At 51.7% G+C, this 23,814-nt stretch overlaps 1 protein-coding gene across 1 annotated transcript in view; it reads right to left on the bottom strand.

Annotated features, from left to right (window-relative positions):
* The window catches only part of Celsr1 (cadherin EGF LAG seven-pass G-type receptor 1), a 140,064-nt gene that overhangs the window by 50,999 nt on the left and 65,251 nt on the right, over positions 1-23,814 (bottom strand). The window contains exons 3-5 of the mRNA XM_059247997.1: positions 11,674-11,896; positions 8,403-8,518; positions 7,420-7,508 (exon numbers count right to left, since the gene is read on the bottom strand). Of these exons, the coding sequence (XP_059103980.1) occupies positions 7,420-7,508; positions 8,403-8,518; positions 11,674-11,896 (428 nt within the window). The remainder of the gene's footprint in view (positions 1-7,419; positions 7,509-8,402; positions 8,519-11,673; positions 11,897-23,814) is intronic.

Below are 23,814 nucleotides of genomic sequence, written 5' to 3'. Positions count from 1 at the left end.
TCACGTTGCCGCACCTTTGGTCAAAACGGTTTTAGGTACTGTGCAAGGCTCAATGAACTTCACGAAAATGTGGCTTCTTTATCTTTCATCGTCTTCAAATCTGCAGATTTGTTGAAAAATATATATATAAAAGAATAAGACCAAAAATGGCTCATTTGCCACTGACCCAGATGGTTGAGGCTCTGCCTGTAACTCAGGTGTATAGAAGATGACCCACAGAAGGACTTCAAAGGATCATAGATCTACCTGAATTCATATCCTTGTTCACAAACATACCCACCATGCTTGCTGTTTGCAGAAAGAGTCACTACTGGGCCACTGGCAACACGTGTCCTCAATGCTGCCTTGAGATTTTATACCTCTAAGAACCTGGAGGTCCTTTGCTGGGTGTGGTGGTGTACACCTCTAATCCCAGCACTTGGGAGGCAGAGGCAGGCCAATCACTGTGAGTTTGAGGCCAGCCTGGTCTACATAGTGAGTTCCAGGATGGTCAGAGCTACATGATGAGACGTTCTCTCAAAAGGAGGAGGAGGAGGAGGAGGAGGAGGAGGAGGGGGAGGGGGAGGGGGAGGGGGAGGGGAGGAGGAGAGGGAAGAGGAGAAGGAAGAAGAGGAGGAGAAGGAGGAGGAGGAGAACCTGGAGGTCCTGGGGAGAGACTTGCCCATGTGTCTGAGCTAGGGCCCTTGGGTTTTCTGGAATAGTAGAAACCCTCCCCTATCTAGAGGGGAGTGGAGGTGGGGTCACAACCCACTTCTTCTGGATCTTGGGGTTTCACATGCAGCACAGACAAGAGGTTTGGAACCATGTGAACAAGCCAGAGTGAACCCAGCCAGGACCAGGCAATTCCTAAGAAGATCCACATCCAGAGGTCAGCCTAAGGTCACCTCCCCCGCCCCCATCAGAGAGGTGTCAGTTCTGAGAAGAATGGTACATTTCTGATAGAACCCCCTTTTCTCATAACAGAAACACAGCCAGCCTGAACACATACAGCAACGCTTTCTCTAAACCTCTTCTCAGATTTATGCAGCCAAGGAAAACACAGCAACCCAACCTGACATCAATCATGTCAATTTGATTTATTATTTATCATTTCAAAACACTACTTTGCAAGCCCTTTGGATTTTTTTTTTTATGTGTATGGGTGTTTTGCCTGCACGTGTATGTACACCACTCAACATGCAGTGTCTGGAAGAAGAGGATGACGAATCCCCTGGAACTGGAGTAACAGATGCTTGTGGGCTGCCACGTGCACGCTGGGACCATGTCAGCCAGTGCTCTTTTTTTTTTTTTTTTTTTTTTTTAAGATTTATTTGAGTTTTTTTTTAATTTTTTTTTTTTAAATTTTATGTGCATTGGTGTTTTGCCTGCTTACATGCCTGCATGAGGGTGTCGGGTACCCTGGAACTGGAGTTACAGACAGTTGTGAGCTGCCATATGGGTGCTGGGAATTGAACCCAGGTCCTCTAGAAGAGCAGCTAGTGCTCTTAACCACCGAGCCATCTCTCCAGCCCCAGGATCTCACAGTCCCTGCGCAACGTATTGTTTTCTTTTTCACCAAGATCACATCTGCACAGCATCACTCTTCTCGCAGCTAACACAGCTTGCCTGATCACACATTTGCTCCCTAATTATGGGGTGCTCGTAAGCAGACGCTATGCACGACAGGCTGGGAAAGAAATGCTGATTTAGCGCATGTTTCAAAGGGAAGATGCATGAAAACCAAACTAGATGCCATAACTTGCTACTGAGGACTTGGATTGGTGGGTTTAACTTACTAGGTTACTATGGAATTGATGGAAAAATAAAAAAAAATGCTGCCCTGGATGATGACGACGACGACGAGGAGGAGGAGGAAGAGGAGGAGGAGGAAGACCACCACCATTTCGGTCATTCCTTGAGTAAGAAGGATATAAGCACCCCATAGCCAGCCTGACTGGTAGGAACTTCACAAGCCCTGTCAGCTGCAGAAGGCCAGTGTGACAAAGATGGTCACTGTAGTGATGCCTTTGTGCAAGCTGAGTGTCATTGAAGACACGCTACCTGCTGCTACCACCCACCTGTCTCCTGTCCTGGCTTCAGCTACTCCTGTCCCCACCTTAACCATTGCAAGTCCCTCCCAGCTAACCTCATATCCCTAGCCGAGTGCCTGGGAAGAGACAATCCTTTGAGACATCTGAGTCTTCACTAGGGCATGGATCCTGTGACATCTCATGAGTAGTGGCCGGGGACACAGACTGGCCCCTCTCCCAACAAAGAGTCATCAATCCCAAATGCCAGGTGGAGAAGCCCAATCGGTATCTCACCTCCTAATCCCTTTATGAAAACTCCCCTGCAGACTCATTCTGACCTCAGGCCCCACTTCCTGCCCACATCCTGAGCACACCCACAGAAGAGACCACACTGCCCTATGTATTCAAGTTGGACACACAAACCTCACTAGCACATCCACACTTCCCCAGTGGGCTGGGGGTTGTCTCAGAATTGAGGTGGGAACAGCCAAATCCATGACACCCCTGATTCGCCAACCAAGGTGGTGAGGAGGGTCCCACTAAATGGCTCCTCATGTGGAGAGCAGATGGAGTCCTGAGTGATGTGTGTTATTTGACATGGGCATGGCCATATCAAGGACCTCAATGCCTCACTCAGTCCACGGGAGTGGCAAAGCCTTCCCTCGGTGAGGCTCAGAGGGTCGGAAAAGTCCCTCTGGTCCAACTGGGAATATTAATAGTGTGTATAGAAACCATTGACCATGGCTTCCTCCTCAGGGATGACTGCAGCCTGGGCCTGCTTCCCTGTAGAGACCCTCTATCTTGATTAGCTAAACGTGCTTTCTTGTGCAGCTGTATACCATAAACCTGCCTTGATTCAGATGGCTGAGATATACATGCTGGGCTGGGTGGTGAGGTATGTCTTGAATCCCAGAACTTGGGAGGCAGAGACAGAGAGATTTCTGTGAGTTCCAGGCCAGCCTGGTTTACATAGCAAGTTCCAGGACAGTTAGAGCTATGTAATAGAGATACCCTGTCTCAAAAAAACCAACACACACACACACACACACACACACAGGCATGCACATTGGAGTTCTAGGTCACAGCTGGTGCTTTCCATCAGAGCCAGCACAGCCTACCTGATCTCAGCTTTTCTGTACGTGTGTCTATGTGTCAGCCCCAGTAGGGTCAATCCCTGAGACATCCAAGAGGATGAAGCTCGTATGCCTGCATCCGAAGATCCCACTGGGGCTCCTTGAGCAAAACAAGGTATAGCCATAATCCTTCATGAAGCAAAAGAGTTGCTCAAGAGGACCAAGCGGCCAGTGGCTGCAGGCAGGTGTCCTCTCCTCCAAACAGCGCCCTCTTTTGGAAGCAGCCAGATGCTACTTTGAGCTGGGATATGGGCAGCACGCCTCTCCCAATCCCACAAGCGCACCCCTGGGTGCTGAAAGGTGACTTAAAAGGAAACCCAGCGTTGAAACCTGAGTTTCAAGTGCAAAGAAATGATTTCAAATAGGCTGGAAGTTGAAATGCTTGACTGCTTTTTACAAAAGCCTCAGGAAAAGAGTCTACGGTGGGTCGGTTCCCAACCACAAATCCCCACCCAGCCAAACCTCCCTAGTGCTTCTGGAGAAAGGCTGGGGGAAGCACGAGGTGCCGAGCAATGGCTGCCTCGGAGAAGACCTCGCTAGAACCACCACCGTGAACTCCAACATGTTCTTCTGTTCCCCTGAAGGCGAACTTAACCAATAGACCGTACTGAAAATGTCACTCACCGGAAAGAAAGAGCAAACTGCCTTTGCCCCGCCCTCACTGAGAAAGTCTGCAGAGGGTTTCCTGGGGCCACAGACACTGTCTCCCTCAGGCTTCTGACCAGAGCGCTTGCTCCTCCAGGATGAAGGTCACCCAGCTCCACTACCACCGATCCTAGGCCTGTACACCTCCCTGCTGCCCCACACTGGCCCGCCCTTTGTCCCTCTTGGACCAGCCTGTTTGGGTGCTCCACCTGTTTCCTGGGGGGACCCTGACAAGAAGCCAGTCTGGCAGCTCTGAAGTCCCCCCATGGGCCAGCAGACCCGGGACAGGTCCCACAAGGTTCCCAGTGCTGTGGTCTCTGGGCAGAGATGCTTTGCCAGGCTGACCTGACATGTCCAGGATAGGAACAAAGCAAAGATGTGCCTGAAGGAAGCTGGCACTCGGGGACAGCAGGGCAGACATGACGGTCAGAGCGAGCAGTCTATTCCACACCTTCACAGCAGGGTCAGGTGGATGCTCAAGTCTCCAAGCGCATTTTCTTAATAACCAAAAAGTAACCAAACCTAGGCGGTGTGAACGAAGCCGGCGGAGTGCACTCAGGACCAGCACAGCCAGTTAGAGAAAGGTCTGCGGAGGGACTTCCCCTCACTGCTGGACCCACTGGCCTTAAGGCCACCATCAGACTCGGCTTGAGTCACTCACCCCTCCCTCATCATCTTGCACCTCTCCTCAGGCCACCTTCTCACAGCCATCCTCAGTAGCCTGAGGTCACTCCATATGTTACAGCCAGAGGCTAGGGATAGAGAGGTCACTGATAATGACAATGATGACTATGGCATGGTACAGAGACCCAACAGAGAGAGTGACTTGCCTTGACAGGTCACTTTCAAGGTCTCTTTTGTTCCTTATAGACTGGAGTACTGTGACCTCAGGCTGCTGCCCCCAAATCAGTCTGTAAATTATTCCCAGCCTGACAGGTCTTCCTAGGCCCCCACAGATCCAAAGCATGTCTGTCCCTGCACCTGGACTAGTAAAAGCAGCCACCTCAGAGGCAGAATCACATAGAAACATCAGGGTCATCCACAGACACGTACTGTAATCTCTGCTAATATTCCCTGCTGTGTGGCCCGCTCAACCCACACACGGAGGCTTAAGGATATAGGGGAGACTGCTTGGTTTCCTCCCTAAAATACCCTCTGGCAAGAGAAGGAAACAGCCCAGCAAAGGCCTAATCCTGTGCTCAGGGCTCTGTTTGTTCATTGGGAGGTGGAGGGAGCTGTTGAAAGGACCCGGCCCTGCAAAGGGAAGCACAGATTCCAGTAATCCACCTCTACCTGCTGATCCTGTGGCATGGGGGCCATCTTTCCTCTGGGCTATTTGGGGTAGCCTTCTGTAATGGTGCGCTTCTCTGAGCTGGCTCACAGGACAGAGAATTCACAACGGGGCTGAGAGGTCAATGCTGGGTGCCGATCTGGGTCCCAATCAACCACAGTAGACAGATGCAGAGGCTTCTAATGGGGAAATCAAGGCTGGTGCAGCCTCCCATCCCCCCCCCCCCTCAGCAGCAAGCTTGCAGTCTGGAGGTGTGTCTCTGACATAAGCAAGAAAGGACATACACACTGAGCTTCCCCGACACCTCAGGGCTTCCTATGGTTCATTCCGACAGGCCTATACATTCTGGAAGCACAAGCTACTGGGAGTGTCCACCCAGGGTATGAAGGTCTAGGAGGCAGGAAGAACATATAAGAGAAGCCACAGGATCAAGGTGAGTGCAGCAAGGTGACAGGGTGAATATTCCTGGATGTTCTTTCTGGGAGCAGAGGCCAGCAAGACCATCAGCCCTTTGCAGGATTACAAGGGCATCCCTTCGTGGGGTTATCTGTCATTCTTTCTACTCAAAATCTTATGCCTTTAATCCCAGCACTACAGAGGCAGAGACAGGTGGATTTCTCTGAGTTTGAGGCCAGCCTGGTCTACAGAGTAAGTTCCAGGAGAGCCAGGGAAGTTATACTGGGGAAACCTTGCCTTAAAAAACAAAACAAAAAAAACATGGGGCTGGAGGAATGGCTTAGTGGTTAAGAGTGCTTGCTGTACTTCCAGATGACCCAAGTTCAGTTCCCAGCACCCACAGTGGGCAGCTCCCAACTGCCTGTGAGCTCCAGTTCCAGGGGATGCAACACTTGTCTAGCATCCAAGGGTACTTGCATGAACACGCTGCATATACTCAGGCACACACACAGGTATAAAATAAATACATTTTAAAGGCCTTAAAAAAAGAAACAAGCAGAAAGAAAGAAAGAAAGAAAGAAAGAAAGAAAGAAAGAAAGAAAGAAAGAAAAAAAAGAAAAAGAAAAAGAAAGGAAGGAAAAAAAGAAAGAAAGAAAGAAAGAAAGAAAGAAAGAAAGAAAGAAAGAAAGAAAGAGAAAAGAAAAAACAAAACAATAAAAAGTATGTGAATGTCAGGACCCAAGGAAGGGTGTATTTGGGGCACACAAAACCATAGACACTTTGTCCTTGAGCCAAGTGTGTTCCACTTCCTGCGAGCTCTGCTGCCTGTATCTGTCATCATCTGGCCAGCTATCCAGACAGCACAGATGGCACTCAAAGTGCCTGAGCATCTCAGGTGACCATGCCCTTCTCCACAGGGACACAGAAAAGCAGTCCCAAGCTCCAGAGGCTTCCAGTGCCCCAATCACGGGAGCTCAGCCCCTACCTGTGTGCCCAGAGATCATGGACTATCCTTTAGCCACAACAAGGATGGAAGGTTGTAGGCTGCGCTTTCTCTGGGGTAAGAACAGGGTGGGAATCACTGGTTTACAATGCAGAACACGGTGTGGGAGGGGGGCATGGGAGAACATGGGGGTGACACCCTCAAAGAAATAGCTGAGAACAATGAGGGATTAAGACACCACAGAAAGGAAAACAAACCTAGTCCAACTGTGAGTTCTAGGAGGAGAGAAGAGAGGGGAGAGACCCACATCCTCCTGCTTCTCATGGGGCTACTGGGAGCCAGTCAGGGGATGTGCAAGCAGCATCCCTTACATGGATAATAACTGCCCCCAAAGTGCACAGGGCCAGCACTTCATGATCAAATGAAAGTCTCTGAAATAGGACATCGTGGACTGCAGAGATGCTTCTCTCTGGCAGCTGTGCCCTGTGCAATACCACGACCACCCCTGGGGATAGGCCTGGGGAAGTTCAAACCCCAATCCAAGTACTGCTGACCAGCTCAGTGTTCGTCAAGGTCCCCAGGGAACCTTTGGCCCCAGGCCCTGGCAACTCTTCCCTCTATCTCCATCAGCATTAAGGCTGCAGAGGCTATACTCCATGAGAGACAGCTCCCACTTTCAGAGCCAGGAATGCACCTTCTAGTCACAGCTCAGGGAAGCTCTGCATCTGGGCTATGTCTGAGCAGCCTAGAGCTGAAGGAAGGCACAGACAAACCAGTTCTCTGTGTCCCGTCTTAGTGTAGCCGAGTCCCTGCCTGCCCCCACGGCTCCAGCTCAAGGCTTGGCTACATTCACAGAACCCTCCATTGAGATCATATCCTTCATTCCCTTCCAACGGTGCTTTTTACATTGCAGAGTACAAATACCATCTTCAGTGGAAAAGCCACTGGGCCACCATGGCTGGTCTGAGTGGGAGGTGAGGAGGCACCGAGGTACCTTCCTACCTTGTTGTAGTACTGCACCAGCACCGAATGCCACCGCCCGTCACTCACACCTCCAGGGACCTGCGGTGTCACCGTTGTCGTGGTCTCACCTGCACAGGGAGAGGGAGATCCAGAGAGAAACAGGTTAGGGGGCCTCCAATCAGGCACCCAGGCTGCAGGGTAGGCATGCTGTCCAGAGAGACTGGCTGTGTGTCCTTTTCTTTGGCATAGCTACCACAGGAAGCCATCCCCACCCCACCTGCTACATCAAGGGCTTCAACCTGAAAGGTGGCAAGATTCCCAAAAGGAAAAAAAAAAAAGAGGAACCCTGAGTCCGAAAAGGCTAGCCCCTCTCAACCCCCACCCTCAATTCCTCATATCTGTGCCTGCTTGGTCCTCACATGCTGGTATAAGTCATCACATTAATTTACAGGTGCATTGCACTTTATTTTTATTATTATTTTTAGATTTATTTGATTTCTATGTGTATGAGTGTTTTTCTTCCATATATATATATATATATATATATATATATATATATATTTATATATATATATGTGTGTGTGTGTGTGTGTGTGTGTGTGTGTGTGTACTGTATGTGTGCCAGGTACACATGGAGGACAGAAGAGGGCACTGGATAACCTGGAACTGCAGTTATGAACAGTTGTGAGCTGCCACATGGGTGCTGGGAACCAGACCCAGGTCCTCTGCAGGAACAGCAAGTGTTCTTAACTGCTGAGCTATCTGCTGATCTATCTCTCCATCCCCATCACTGCACTTCATTTACTGGTTCTGATTTAGGAAATAGGCTTTGTCTAGTGTTAGCATTACAAGTAACACTGCAATGACGTCATCTTCCTGCACTCTGATTTCTTCTAGAGGCCAGATTCCTAGACACAGAATTCAGGTTGGAAGGGTGAGCAGCTTGGAGCTGCTGTGAGGACAATGACAAACTTAATCCATAAAGTGCCTGGGAGATACTCCGCGGCCGCAGGAAGCCCCACCTGCCGAGAACGTGAGCTGCAGCTGCTCCTCCACAATCTCCAGGGCGATGAAGTCATGCTTCTCGTTGAAGCGGCCATTGTAGAGCAGCAGGGCATTCCTGTCTTGGGTGGCAAACCTGTGGGTGAGCAGCATGTCACACAAGTGAAGGACCCCAAGGGCCATGAAGATGAACAGGGGTGACACAGCCAGTCAAGGGAGTGAGCCCAGAGGGCCATGGTTCAGGAGGGAATCTGCCCCAGCACTCTTAACACGTGAGATGCTGACGGCCCACCAAACCTGATTCATGCTCCAGAGCCTTAGGGAACATGGTGATGATGGCCTGCAGAGTGTGAGAGGACTCCAGGTGGGCTGGGCAAAGGGACTGTGTGGGTCAAGGTTGGTGGTGCAAGTGCCAAGACCAGAGTTTAGGTTCCCCAGCACCCACGAACCAAAGCCAGGCAGGTATGGTAGCCACCTGTAATCCCAGCACTCGGGAGGCAGAGACGGGAGATCCTCAGGGTCAGCGAGACTATCTGGAGATGGGGAGCATTGGGCTTAGCCAGAGACCCTGCTTCAAAAGATACAGTGCAGAGTGATTGGAGAAGACACCCAATATCAACTTTCGGCCTCCACGTGCACTCATACACATGAACACACACACACACACACACACACACACACACACACACACACAGAAGAGAGACAGACAGACAACATGTTTAAAAAAGGATGATAAGCAGAGTGGCGGTGGTGCACACTTTTAATCCCAGCATTTGGGAAGCAGAGGCAGGCGTATCTCTGTGAGTTCGAGACCAGCCTGGTCTACAGAGTGAAATCCAGGACAGGCACCAAAACTACACAGGGAAACTCTGTCTCGGAAAAAAAAAAAAAAAAAAAAAATGGATGACACACAGCCCATTTACGGACTAGAAGCATGTCTGGAGACAGAACACATATAGTTTATCTTCTGCTATGGATCAGATGAGACCCCCAAGGTGCTCTCCCTTAGCACCAATGTCTCTACATGAACAGGTGCCATGTCCGAAGCCTCTTGTACCGACAGGACCATCTGATCCTGGACTCTCCGTGTCCGGGTTAACCCCTCTTACACAGCGCCCTCCTGGCAAGCACTGTCGTCCATTGCCAAAGACAGAGAAATGGAGACGGGGCCCCGGGCTGAGGGGAGGGTGGGAACAATGCAAGTAAAATGAGGAAAGACAGAAATAGAAACCAAGGCTTGAGGGGCCAGAGGAGAAGGGAGCCAAGAACAAAGGGAATGAAAGGCGGCTGGGAGCGGGGCCCACTTGGGAGCCCCAGCGCTTGGCAAATAGAAACTAGAAAGAGGAGACGGGCCTTGACAGAAGCCACCTGAGACAAAGGCAACTCAGCCGGGCTGGGCAGCTCTCCGCGGTAAGAGAGGCCTCAGCCTCAGCAGCTTCCAGGATGTGTGCCCTAGGAAACTATGTGACTGGAGGTCCACGGCTCTTCTGCGAGCATTCTGGGGCAACTTCCTGTCGTCTTTTTTTGTGACTTGGAGTTTTAAGGCAGTCACATGTAAAGGCCACCAAAAGTCACCACAATGCACGTGACTGTGAGCTGCTGGCCATACCAAGGTGGGAGGCAGCCATGACTATACTCCAGAGTTATGTAACCCCAGCTCACACCCATTATATGCTGTGATACATTCACCAGGGGACACGAGACTCCTCTGATGTGGAAGGGGGCTATTCATGGGAGTCCTCTGTTGCAGATACGATGTCACAGGGGATCCCAAACAGGGCCCTTGCTCTGCAGGCTTGTGCAGTAAGGGGTAGCCTTCTAGATGGAGAGCAGAGTCTTGACACAAACAGGCAACCAGAGCAATTTTCCCAGCCTGGCTATACAGGGCTCAGTATGTACTGTGCATTGAGGTAGACACTGTTCATTTTATCAGGCAAGTGGAGGGTTGGGGGACAAGAGAAAGCCCCAATTGCCAGCATCACCCCACATCCTTGGACCTCCCTACCATGCACCAATAGGAGGGACCTTGGTAGCCTACTGTACAGGAGATGAGTCACAAGGAGAAGTCACTTGTCTGTGGTCAGAAGGACATCGCTGGAGGGATCCATCCTTGGGACAAAACCCAGGGACAGGCTCCTGCTCAGCCCATCCTAAGGGGTCTGGTGCTCCGCAGGCAGCTTGGTGAAGAGTCAGGCTGTGGAGCGACCCACCCAGGGGAGGACAGAGAATACCACACTGCTGTCTGGTGAGCTGGGCTGCAGAGATCGACTGCAGACACTCACGGAAACACCCAGCGGAAACCTCGCCCTAGTCAACTAACTTGAACTTAGCAGAAATCTTCAGTAGAAAGTCCAGATTTTCTTTGAGCTGAGCAACCGTCACAGGCTCATGCTGCCTAGAATCCAGTGAAGTTCATTTGGTATCCTGTGTGCATGTTTGTACATGTGTGTGCAGGAGCGTCTGTGCATGTGTGCAGTGGCCAGAGGCTGACATCCGGTGTCTTTGATCACTCTCCATACATTATATTTTGAGAAAAGGTCTCTTACTGAACCCAGAGCTCACTCATTCAGCTAGACTGGTGGAAGAGTAAGTCCCTGGAGTCCTCCTGCCTCTGCCTCCCCAGCTGTGGGATCACATGTATGTGCCACTGTGCCCGGCCTTCTACATGGGTGCCGGGGATTTGAACTCGGTTCTCATGCTTGCACGGCAGCCACTTTAACAACTAAACCATCTCCCCAGTCCCAAATGATAGATTCAAACATTTTAAAATAACATCTCAATTCTTCTGGGGGAGAAGGTATGGACAGCACACAATCAGCCAGTTACAGATCAGGACCAGGGTCGGGGAAGTGGGGTCTGAGCAGCCTGCCTTGTCTGTCTGTCTGTCTGTCTGTCTGTCTGTCTGTCTCTCTCTCTCTCTCTCTCTCTCTCACACACACACACACACACACACACCACACACACACACACAGGAGGTCTGATTCCTGGGCCTGCCCCACTGGCTATTGAGAGGTCAGCAACGCCCACATGTCGGCTGATGGGCAGGACCTGAGTAGCCAGCTTAGTTTCCAGGCCTGGGATTTGGTCCGTCCCCTCTGAAAAGCACTGATGCTCTGCTGTCACTGTGCAGAAATGACCTCCTCTCTCATCAACACGGCAATGGTCCTACCCTTGAGCAGCTGGTCCGGCGCAGCTAGCACTGAACAAGCCTCCTCAACCATCCGGAGCCTAGAAAGTTGAGATGCGCAGACCCCTTCCCAAGGGATGCCCACAGGCACGGGCTGCACTTACGAAAGGGAGACGGTGAAGTGGAAGCGTTGCCGCAAGCCTCGGAAGGTGACAAAGGACTGGGGTGGGAAGCTCCTGGTGCTGACTTCGCAGTAGGGATGCTCGTACTCGCCGGGCGGGCACACACAGTGGAAGCCTCCGATGAGCAGGTTCACGCAGGTGCCCCCGTTTTTGCATACTCCGCTGGCACAGCGGCCTGAGCGAACGTTCACCTGGCAATGCTCCCCTGGAGAAGAAAGCGGAGGTCACACACAGGCTGTTCTGGTTGCCTCCCACCCCCCAAGTTCCCCATGGTAAACACTGACCAAAGGCAACTTGGGGAGGAAATGGTTTATTTCAGCTATTGTCTATCGTTGAGGGAAGTCAGAGCAGAAACTCAAGGCAGGAACCCAGAGACAGGAGCTGAAGCAGAGGCCTCGGAGGAGTGATACTTGCTGGCTTGCTCTCCAGGGCTTGCTCAGTTTGCTTTCTTATACAACCCAGGGATAGTTCCACCCACAGTCAGCTGGGCCTCCCACAATCATCAATCAAGGATATGCCCTTGACAGGCCAAGCTAATGGAGGGAGTTCCTCAATTACAGTCCTCGATTTCCAGGTGACTCTAGTTTGTTTCAGGTGGACATAAACTAACCACCACAGACGCTAAGGGAGAGCCAGTGGACTGTGGATGTCCCGTGAGACACACAGTTGACTGCTGATGGAGAGGGCTCAGGCTCGGGGGCTTAGGTGCCACAGTGACACCTGCACCTGGATCTCTACCCGAGCTGCTCTCTAAATATCAGAAACACCCTGCTCTGGAGGTGACCCAAGGATGATGGATTATAGGGCTAAACTATCCCCTGGAAGTTGTCCTCTGATGAATGTGTTGGGGCTGAGTCCCACTGAGTCCCAAGCGGCTGCCTCTGTAGCCCAGAGAACAAGTCCGCTGAGACAGACGGCGGCTGGGATCGCTAATTCACTACACACCTTCACAACCACGCAAGCCATGGAAGGATCTTACAGGTCTCGGGTACCAGGCCAGGCCGGGCTTAGGCAGGGAGGGTGTGTTCTCATCCACCCACTGGTTCTGCATTGGCTGAGAGGGGCCCAGAGAAACAGGGACAGAGAGAGGCTGCCAGTGTGCAGAAGTGAGTGAGGACCAGTCAGTTTGGTATTTGCTCATCTTGGGACCACCACAGTGGACACTTTATCTCCCAGCCACTTCTGGATCCCAGGGCCCTGCCTGTCATGGCTCACGGCTTGGCTGCTCTGCAGGAAGTTTGGAGTTCACGTGCTTGCACGCACACCTGCACACTCATGCCATCATATACACCAGATGACACACTCAAACCATTATATCCTCACAAACATGTACATGTTTGTAAACATGTCTATGTACACATGTTTGTAAACATGCCATTACATACATCCTTATCACCCATGGTCTCAGACTCAGTCTCAACCTCACACACACACACACACACACACACACACACACACACACACACACTCACACCTGTAACTGCACACTCTCCTCACAGACCACATATGTGTACACACACACACACACACACACACACACACACACACACACACACACACACAGAGTCAGTCAGTGCTCACAGCTTTCTATGCATCCCTTGTGAGTGCCCATCACTGATGTGCAGTTTCAGCTTAAGATATATCCCTCTTCCTTCAGACACTTTAAATTCTCTCCCTCGGGAGTGTTGCTTTCCTATATTCCAGGTTAGCCCATGAGCAGTCAAGCCCAGCACTTTTCTGTGAACAAAACTGCCCAGAAGACATTCTGGCTCTATACTCATTAAACCGTAGGTGCCATCACCCTGTCCACAGCAAGGGCCTGAGAGTAGCAGATCTTGCAGGCTCCAGGCTCCAGGGCATATCTAAGCTTTCCCATCAGAAAAGAAAGCCAGCCTTGCCCTGTAAGACCCTGCTATCTCCAGTCCCGCCTGGCCGTGGGACTGCAACGTAGCAGCCTAGTCCTGCCACTTGAGCATGGGCTTCTCTTCCTCTCCTACAGCCCAGGAATTCCTCTCCAAGACCCAGAAGAGGCCCCAGGGGTATCGAGTCCCCTGACACATAGTTTATCTTCTAAAGACCCTGAAAATGGAAGCAAGTCCACCCTAAGTCCTGCATGACTTCCCTTCAAGTGTCTGGCTGCATCTAGAAAGACCTGATTTCCCAGTGAGGCCACATTCTGAGTTCTGTGAAGACAGGATGTGGGGAGCTGTCAGTCTACACTGTAGCTCTGTTTGTCTCAGAACTGCTGTCTGTCCAGTGTGGCCTCTGCAACAGCAAGGCCCTGAGACTGTGGGGTGAGGGGGCTTCCCAGGCTGTGTTCTAGTGCTCAGGGGATGGTCCCCCTGACTTTTCCCCTCTCAAGCAGAAGGTGGTACGTCACGACACCCAGTCACCAGCCCCCCCAGTTTCAGCCTGCAGCCTCTCTCATTCTTCCCAACAAGCGTACCCCACCCAGCACCAACTTCTTCCCATCATTTCCTGGCACCTCCAGCTTAGACCTCCTCCCTCCAACCTGCTTCCCTTCGGGTCCCCCCATCTAGGGTAGGAGTTCTGCCATCTGCCCAGGGAGGTAGGCTTGGAGTCTTGGAGTCACCAACACCCCTCCCTCACCTCCCTCAACACTCCTCTACCGTTTTCACCTCCTGGGCCCTCATCCCATTGCCCTAACCTTCACCTACACCCAAGCACCCCCAACATGCAACTTTTACCAGTTCCACTGACTGACAACGCCACTTGCTCTGCCCTGTGACACCAGTTTCCCACAGTGCTGGTCTCTGATCAGACTGGTCCCACTGGTTTAGTACCCCACTACTCCACAAAGATGTCACCCCACCATGCCCCTGGCCCTCAAGCACAGACCCAGCTCATCTGCCCCACATTCTTGGGGCTAATGTAGCCACGCTGCTCCTCCACCCAGGATCCCAGGACCCAGTGCATTACTACAGGGGTCTTGCAGCTGTCCAGCACTGATAATGAAACCTAATGATGGCTGATCTGAGGTTCCTTTCCCTCAGTTTCTGGAGGCCACACTATGTCCCTTCCCCAAGCCTGTCCCTGACTGTGGCTCACCCCATAGGAAGCTTCACTATTTTCTGGACAGGTCCGGACTTCAGGTCTCTCCCAGCTCCATTTACAACACCAGTATGTGGGAGCATGGCGTAGGGGTGCAGTCACAGGGTCTATTTTAGGGCCAAGTCTGAAAACATCTGGTACACAGTGGGTGCCTTGCATTAGGGTGCTGGACTGGTGCCCCTAGTGAGGGGGCGTCTGAGGAGAGCTGGGTATGCAGCAGGTACTGGCGAGTGCTTGTGGGATGAAGTCATACAACGCCAGGGCTCCCCAGATCCAAGGCAATGATTCACATTTGAGTTTAATCCACGAGGTTACGAAGCCAACATCACTCATCCACGGAGCCAAACGGTGTGGGTAGATAGCCATACAAAGAAGAATTAACTGTAGGGTTAAATACACCACTTTTCTATAAGGCATGGTGAGCTATGGTCGCTGGGCTCCAGCTGAACCCCGCCAGCTTGAAATGGAGCCTCATCTCCGGGTTCTAGTACTTCCCACCGAGTCAACTCTAGGTCCAACACAGGGTCTGCTGTGATGTTCCTGTGAGGACACCTGTCACAGCTGCCAGGCCAGCCAATGTGTCAAAGCTGCATGTGGGCCCATGAAGGCCTTTCCCTGCCCTTACCTTCCACGTGGCGTCTCTGCCTGTGGTCAGTCAGCTGCCCTGGGGTGGGGGTGGGGGGGCTCAGTTTACAGCATGCCCATGTTCCCAGCACTGCTGACCTGGAGCAGCCAGCCTGACTGTGCAGTGTGCACACCTGAGACCCGTGCTGGGCTCGATTCTAAGTCTGCAAGTCATCGAAGCTTAGGTCAAAGTCTGTGAGTCCTGCATCCTTGATTCTCTCACAGAGCCCTGAAAGAGACCTGCTTCACTTCGGTCTTTTCTAAGATTGAGGGAGAGGGAGAAGGAGAAGGAGTAGGAGGGGGAGAGGGAGAGAGGGGGGGGGGAGAGGGAGAGAGAGGGGGAGAGGGAGGGGAAGGGGGAGGGGGAGGGGGAGAGGAGGGAGAGGGAGAAGAAGGAGAGGGAGAGGGGGGAGAGGGAGAGGGGGGAGGGGGAGAGGGGGGAGGGAGAGGGAGAGGGAGTTTGTGTGTACTGTATGTATGTACCTGTGGAGGGCAGGAGAGGGTGTTAGATTGCCTGGAGCTAGAATGGCTGGCCTTTGTGAACCACTGCCCCTGGAGTTAGGAACTAAACTTGGGAGGGACCTCTGGAAGAGCAGCAAGCTCTCTTAACCCCCGAGCCATCTCCAGCCCACTCTTCCTTTCTTGCTTGCTTTTTCTTTTTCTTTGGCTTTTTTTCGAGACAGGGTTTCTCTGTGTAGTTTAGGTGTCTGTCCTGGATCTCGCTCTGTAGACCAGGCTGGCCTCGAACTCACAGAGATCCACCTGCCTCTGCTTCCCGAGTGCTGGGATTAAAGGTGTGCCCCACCACCACCCGGCGCTTGCCTGCTTTTTCTATGGGTCTTGGAGTCAAACTCAGGTTGTCAAGCTTGGTTGGCGGCAGGTGCCTTTATCTGCTGAGCCCTCTCTGATCTATCATTTTTCCTTTCTGAAACAGGGTCACTCTATGACCCAGAGCGCTCCATCCTTAGCCTTCCACGACGCCGACCAAGCAATGCCATTTTGATGAAATAAATCTTCTCAGGGCTTACTGTCATGATTTAACTTTGTCCTTTTCTAAGATTTCACGGTTCAGTATCTGGCATTCCCCGAACATCCAGGTGTTCTACTTGGAGTCAAATGCTGCTGAATCATTCTCAATCCTTGGAACATGCCTCCCCACCTCTGCCCAGCATCCCCATTTCATAAGCAGCCCCTCCATCCCCACCGGGGTAAGGTTAGCTTGGGCAACCTGATCGTTGAGCTCAATAATTCATGGAGCATGCCATAAGGTCCCTGGCCATGAGGGACACTGGCTTCAGCCTGGCTCAGGCTGCAGACACATAAACCCACATGGAAAGACTAGAGAGAGTTCTGCAGACAAACACCCCAGAGCTGAGGCCAGCCTAGCCCTGAATTTCATACAAGCCCCATCACTGTACAAGTGCCCTACCCAGATGTGGGTGAGTAATATCTTGTCTGCCCAGAGACTCAAGCTGCTACTGTCAGAGCCACTGACCCTCAGTCTAAGCAAAAGCCCCAGCATCGTAAGATACAAATGGGTTGCCTGTCATAGGTAGGAGGACAGGTCAAAAGGCTTTTGGCTCAGAATGGAGGCTCTAGGAAACGAAAGGACACAGGTTCAGGGAAGCCACAGGGCAGAGGGTAATCATGTTCAGTTTGAGAGAAGGAATGGCCGTCTAAGCTGGGGAGCTGCTGGCCGTGAGACCCACTTCAGTCACCACACCCAGGGACTAGGGATGCAGAAGGCGTGGCCCAGCTTCTGAGGACCACAGTGCTCAGACCCTCAAGACTTCGAAGAGGGCGGGATGCACTCCCTGGAAGGGAAGGGCAGGTAAAGGTTTGCCAACTTAAGTTTTTAACTAAATAAAAAGACAATCCTTTCTCCCTTAATAAAGACTTAAGGGCTTTAAACTAGAAAAACTAGAATTTCCAGAGGCACCAAGAGTAAAGCTCAGACCCAACACACAAAAGGCACACTTGGAATCTCAAGGTGAGGTTCGGGCAGAATTGAGGATCAGCAGGACAGGTGGAGAACACAACATGGAAAGTAGTGGGGGCAGGGGTGGGGGCGGGGCTGGAATCTGAGCACAGATCATCCAAAGTCAGGTTAAACACACAGAGCCCCAGAGTGGCCTGAAGCCCTACCAGAACTCAGGCCCAGAAAGGAACTTTATGTCCTAGCAAAGAAGATGCAAGCCACTGTGTAACTGGGTACAGAAGCTCCTCTACCATAGGAAATGCTGGGATCGGCAGTGGCCCTCGGGGCATTGAAAGGCACGTGTCCATCAGAAGTCACTGAGCACTAAGCACACTGGCCCACCCTTTCCATGTTTCCACTCAGTCATTCATCCATACACCATCCATCTTTCCACTCACTCACCCATCTTTTTTTCTACCCAATCACCAGGCACCACCCACCATCTACGCACCCATCTGTCCTTCCTCCATCTATTGATCCACTATCCCTTCAGCCATCTCTCCATCTACCATCTATCTGCCCATCCCTCTATACAATCTTCTACCCATCCACACACCTATCATCCATCAATTCATGCAATGAATTGCCCGGCACAGGACACTTTGAGACACTGAGGTTACAAGAATGAACAGAACCGCCATCTGCAGCTGTGGAGTCTCTTAGTTAAACAGAGCAAACATTTAGGAAAAACAGAAAAAGATGTGCTAAGAGTCTTAAGGCAGATACAAGAGTGATGAGGAGGCTAGGAACGGGGAGGGTTGAGGTAGAGAGAGGGTGTCAGGGTCAGGCTACAGGGCTCAGGCCGAGCAAACCCTTGACACCCCAGAGGGTGGGTCAGGAGGCTACATTTGGACTGGGATCCCTGCCAAGCCCACAGATTCTAAGCAGATCAGAGGAAGAACCTCCAGCCTCAAGCATGCCCCATGTAGAAGCACACAGGGCACCCACACACATGCAAAATAGTCCCTACCACAGACCAGCTGAGGCTCTCTCCTGGTGCCACCCAGCAGCCTCCCTCTCCCCTCTTTCCACTTGCTTCTGGAGAGATGAAGTGGGAAAGAAGATCACGTCAGCAAGGCCCCACTCCACACAGGGGTTGCACAGTGGTCACTCAGACCAACCCAGTGCCTGTGGCATGAGGCTCCAGTCCAGAAACAAAATCTGCACAGGTCCTCAGCCCAGCAGCAGAGGTGTGACAGAGAGAGCATCCTGCAGGTCTGCTTTGCAAAGGAGACCACAGAGACCAGCAGATAGACAGGGCTAGCCTGATGCTTTCTCTCTAGCTGGTACCAGGGCCACATCGAGGGCTGAAAAATGCTATGACCACCATGGCAGCAGTCGCCTCACAGACCCATCAGGGCCGTCATCAAACAACCTCCCTTCTAGGCAGGCCTCAATGTGTGGGAGTCCCAGCGAGGGTCAGAACATGTGCCAGATCACAAGGGTCACCCACATTATCATCAGTAGAGTCTGTACGGAGTCTGCAGGGATGGGTCTGGAGTGTGTAAACATCCAGGATCGGCCTTCAGAACCACTGTAGGAGGGTGTCGGGAGATGATGGTGAGGGCCTCAGGTCGTCTATCGAACCCCAAAGCCCGACTGCCAAGGGCAGAGGTTTACTGGCCAAAAACCAGTCCAATGACTCTTGCTTTGCTGACTATGCTGGAGGCAGGGAGTCCAGTTACCCGTGTCCGGGAGCCATCTTCTAGCACTTGAGAGGTTGGGTGAGGGAACAGAACTCATTTGGCCAGGGTCCTGGACTGCTGCTGTCACTCCAGGCCCCCACTCCTCCCCCACCCTGCCCCAGGCCCTCCTCTTCTTCCCCACTCCAGGCAGACTGCCAGGCTCCAGTCCCTCCTCCCCTCCCCCTGGGGAACTGCCAGCTTTGACTTTCTCACCTCCTGGGGATTGAAGCCCAGTCTCTTAAGAGCCACAAACTCAGGTGGCCCAGCCCCTCCCTGCTGGCCAGGCTACCCAGAAGGTCTCAGCAGAGGGCCCAGACACCTGCTGCCCCTCCCCATGGCTCCTGTGAGAAGGGAGGGGGGAGCAGGAAGCCCCCGAGGCCAGGAGAAGCCACAGTGCTGGGGCTTGTCCAGGGTCTGTCTCTTTCTGATGACTTCATTGTCTTTGAAGCAAATTCTCAGAACTCCGGTCACACCCATTTTTTTTTTTTTTAAATATAAATAAAAACGCATTCCAGTGGCAAGGAACCAGATCTCCACCCACCCACACTACTCCCTGAGAAGCCACCTGCCTGGCTAAGGGTTGAGGCCCGCAGAGCCTGAGGGGGATGGGGGCGTCCCACCAAGCCTCTGTGTTCAGAGCAGCTCCAAAGGGGTTCTGTGCGGCAATGGCATTTGGAACTGCACCCTAGAATAAAGCCACCTCCATAGCCTTGAAGCCACTGTGGGCTGAGGAGGTCAGAAGATAATCTACCTTGTGTGGCACACAGGATGGCTGCCAGAGGACACGCCCACAGCCTGATCCCTAGAACTGAGCAAGAGGAGCTCAGAGCAAAGACACTGAGACAGGAAAGCTCTATGACCCAGAGGTGAAGGACCCAAACAACCACAAGCAACGTGCTCTTTGTAAATTTAAACCAACATAGAAGGAACAGGCCTCGAACCTGGAGATCCGTCTGCTTCTGCCTCCAAAATGAAATTTTTAACACAGCAGTTTTCAACCGGTGGGTCGTGACTCCTTTTGGAGTTGAGTATCAGACAGTTACATTATGATCATAACAGTAGCAAAATTACAGTTATGAAGTAGCAATGAAATAATTTTACAGTTGGGATCACCACAACCTGAGCAACTGTATTAAAGGGTCACGGCATTAGGAAGGTTGAGAGCCACTATTTTAACACGATTTTTAATTTAAAAAAAAAAAATTGTGTGTGTGTGTGTGTGTGTGTGTGAGAGAGAGAGAGAGAGAGAGAGAGAGAGAGAGAGAGAGAGAGAGAGAGAGAGAGTGCGCAAGCTTCTGTGAACGAACATGTAGAGGTCAGAGGAGACTGGACCCCTCCTTCCACCTCTGCATACAAACTCAATTGCCAGGTGTGTGTAACAAGCGCCTTTGCCCCACTGTGCCATCTCATTGACCTTTTAACGCAATCTTTAACAGTTATCAGTTAGGGTGCTATGGAAGAGACGTGGAGACAGAAGGAAGGGGAAGGGAGGGAAGGAGAGACACAGACAGAAAAAAAGGGAGGGACAGACAGACGGAGATAGGAGGGAAGGAGGGGGCAGGGAAGGAAGACCTTGAGACTGGGGGAGCCTTTGTCCTGTGGTTGTGAGGGTCTGGCTGGGAGCCTGAATTACATAGGGTGAGCGTAGCAGCCAACTGGAAACTCTAAGGCCTCCACAGACAGAACTACCCAGGACACAGATGGATATGGATACACACACACACAATTGGCCTGAGGAGGACACCCTGGTGTGTGTCAGTCTTCAGGAGCATGAACCCAGCCCCAACAAGGATGCTGAAGACCTCCCTCGGCATGGGACCCCTCCCCACACAGTGGTGTGCTGAGGAGACCCTCCCCGGAACAGGTCTTATGCAAACTTCTTGCTTGGAGTCAACGCCTTCAATAGCTCCAGCTCTGGCCCCTGTGGTCCCAGGCAAGACAGAGGGGCTTTGTCTGATGCTATGGGGAAAATGGATGGGGCGGAGACTGGCAGAGGGATGCATTCCCTAAAGTCCTTTGGGGTCACCACTCAGGTCAGAGGCTCAATTTCTCCAGTGAAGCTTGATGGTCAGAGCTCCACAGTGGCATTAAAACAGGGGGCGGGGGTGGACAATGACCGACAACCAAGCTGAGGTCATGGGGCCTGCTAGCTCTCTTATGCCCTTAGCAAGTTTTTACTGACAGCCCAGTGGGTGCCAGATGCTGGTGGGGCCAGAGTACGGAGTAATCACAAAATTATGGACCCAGAGAAGATCGCCCCCAACACCTGAGAACTGGGCCTCTACACTGCAAAAGGCACTCTGAAGACAGGACACTTGGAGGACCATGGGAGGGAGGTCACCCTGGATGACTGCGGAAGACACAGAGCCATCACAGCATCCTGTGGGAGGCAGGTTGGGAGGTCAGGGTGTGGGATGCAAGGGCAGAGGGTGTAAAGGGCAACACAGGTGACTCCAGACTCTGGAAGGAAAGTGGGTCCTCCAGCGGAGCCTCCAAGAGGAGGCAGACTGGCCCAAACCTTCAGTTTAGAACCTGACACCCTCCTCATCCTCAAGTGAGTCCATCTGTGATGACCTGCAGCCCTCTGGCGCAAATAGTGGGTGACACAGAGACACCCACAACGAAGGTGAAGGAAGTTAGGCCCCATCTCACCAATGGCAGAGACACCAAGTGCAGGGCCGACTAAGTTCTCAGCACTGACTGGTCAGTCACTTCCTTATTAACTCCCCTTTCTCACTTACTCTTGCCTTGGCCATCTACAAGCTGATTGCTAGCCCTCAGCCCACTCTTGCTTCTGGTTAGGAGTGCCCCTGACCCAGACAGATCCTTGACAAGCAGGTGAGTAAGAAGCATAAGGGATCCTGGGACCGAGTGAACTATGGTCCTCAAAGTGACAGACTAGTGCTGCCTAAGTCTGGCACCAGTGGGTAGGACCTTATTTGGATATAGGCTCTTGCAGGTAAAGCCAAGTTCAGAGGTGGTCATGTTGGATTGGGGATGCTTTAGTCCTGTGGCTAATGCCTGAGTAAGAAATTTAGACCAAGGCACAGGAAGCAGGTACTGTGAAGAGGCAGACACTGAATCAAGGCAGCTGCAGACCAAGGAGCTAAGAAGCTGAGAAGAGGCAGGAAGTGCCGACCCCTGGAGCCTTCAGCTGGTGCACCTCTTTGGGCACACCTTGACAATGGCCTTAGAATAAAGGAATACAGCACAACTGTTATAACTCACCTGTGCTAATCCCTTATCCAAAATACCTCAAAGGCCAGGTATGATGGCATAAGCCTGAAATCCCAGCACTCAGGAGACTGAGGCAGGAGGATCATGAGTCCAAGCATCTACCTCTACTCCCCAGAAGACCTTAATTTAAAAAAAAAAAAATACCTGGGATCAGGTTTTAGAGTTCATATTCTTTTTTTTTTTTAATTTGAACATCTGCATATACATAACAAGATCTTGGGGATGGGTACCAAGTCTAAACACAAAATTTATTTATGGTTCACATATATCTTTTACATGTAGCCTCGAGGTCATTTTATACAAATTTTTAAACACACCTGCATTCTGATTGCAACCCATCACGTGAGGTCAGATGTGGAATTTTCCACTTTTGGCATCATGTTGGTGCATGCAAAGTTTGGGATTTTGGAACACTCTGGACTTCAAAATTTGGGTTAGAGATGCTCAACCTGAGTTCCATTAACACCATCCACAAGAGGATGTGGGGAAAGTGGGGGATCATCCTGGTGGCCCCTCAGCTATGCCTGACACTTGCCCCTGACGTGTGGGGGATAATTATCAGTTAAAGTGAGAATCATTACATTGACTGTAATTAAAATCTCAACTAGAGCAGCGAACACTTTCGGACTTATAAGGAGACATCCCGTTTTCCTTCAGTCCTTAGCCCTGGCTTTGGGGGTTAAAGTTCACAGGAGCTTCCAGGCTGGATCTGCCCACACCTGGATCCCTAAGGACAAGACTTGGTGAAAAACAAGGTCACCCAGAAACGCAGTAACACCTAGCTTTGGGACAGCACAGGAGAGAAACGCTGTGTTGCAACCCACTCTGTGGAAAGAGCCAGAGCAGCAGGTAAGTGCGCAATGTCGAGGAGAAAACGTAATGTCTTCTCCCCGATGTCTGAAAGTGTTCACTGCTCTAGTTGAGATTTTAATTACAGGCAAGGAAAGGATTCCCACTTTAACTGATAATTATCCCCCACATTAAGGACTAATGTCAGAGTGCTAGGAACCACGCCCAGTGCAGATGAGCTAGACCCTGTAGGCTTCAGTGCACTGGGTGCCCTCCTCCCTGTGCCCAAGAAGGTGGCACTGCAGGACCAGGACACAGCTCAGAAGCAATGCACCACACAGCATGGAAGTTGACGGTGGCACCTGGCATGTTAGTATCCTCCATGGTGACCGGGACACCAGCCCTCTATCTTAAACAGTAATGGAGCTGGATAATGTCTATATTTACAACAGGGGCAGAGGAGGCCAGCGTTTAACCTTCCCACAAGCAGACAGGTATTTCTCTGGCCCTGAACCTACACAAAACGTCCTCAGCTTCAGGGGGCCTTGGAGGGTCCTGCAGTTGGGGGGGGGGAGGCTCTTAAAGCAAGTGGGGGGGTGCTGGGAGAGTTGTTACAAAGTTCAAAGTGAATACCACTGAGAGTTCCCCAAGCTCTACCTCCTCCTAGGGAGCACCCAGCACTACTCCATGGTTGGGGGCAGAGGAGAGCTCATGGCCCAGGGCTGCAGCTGCGACTTT

Source organism: Peromyscus eremicus, chromosome 20 (genome assembly GCF_949786415.1).
Source record: "Peromyscus eremicus chromosome 20, PerEre_H2_v1, whole genome shotgun sequence".
Classification (NCBI taxonomy): Eukaryota; Metazoa; Chordata; class Mammalia; order Rodentia; family Cricetidae; genus Peromyscus; species Peromyscus eremicus.
Note: the sequence above shows the minus strand (reverse complement) of the source record. Positions and strands in the feature narration are given on the sequence as shown.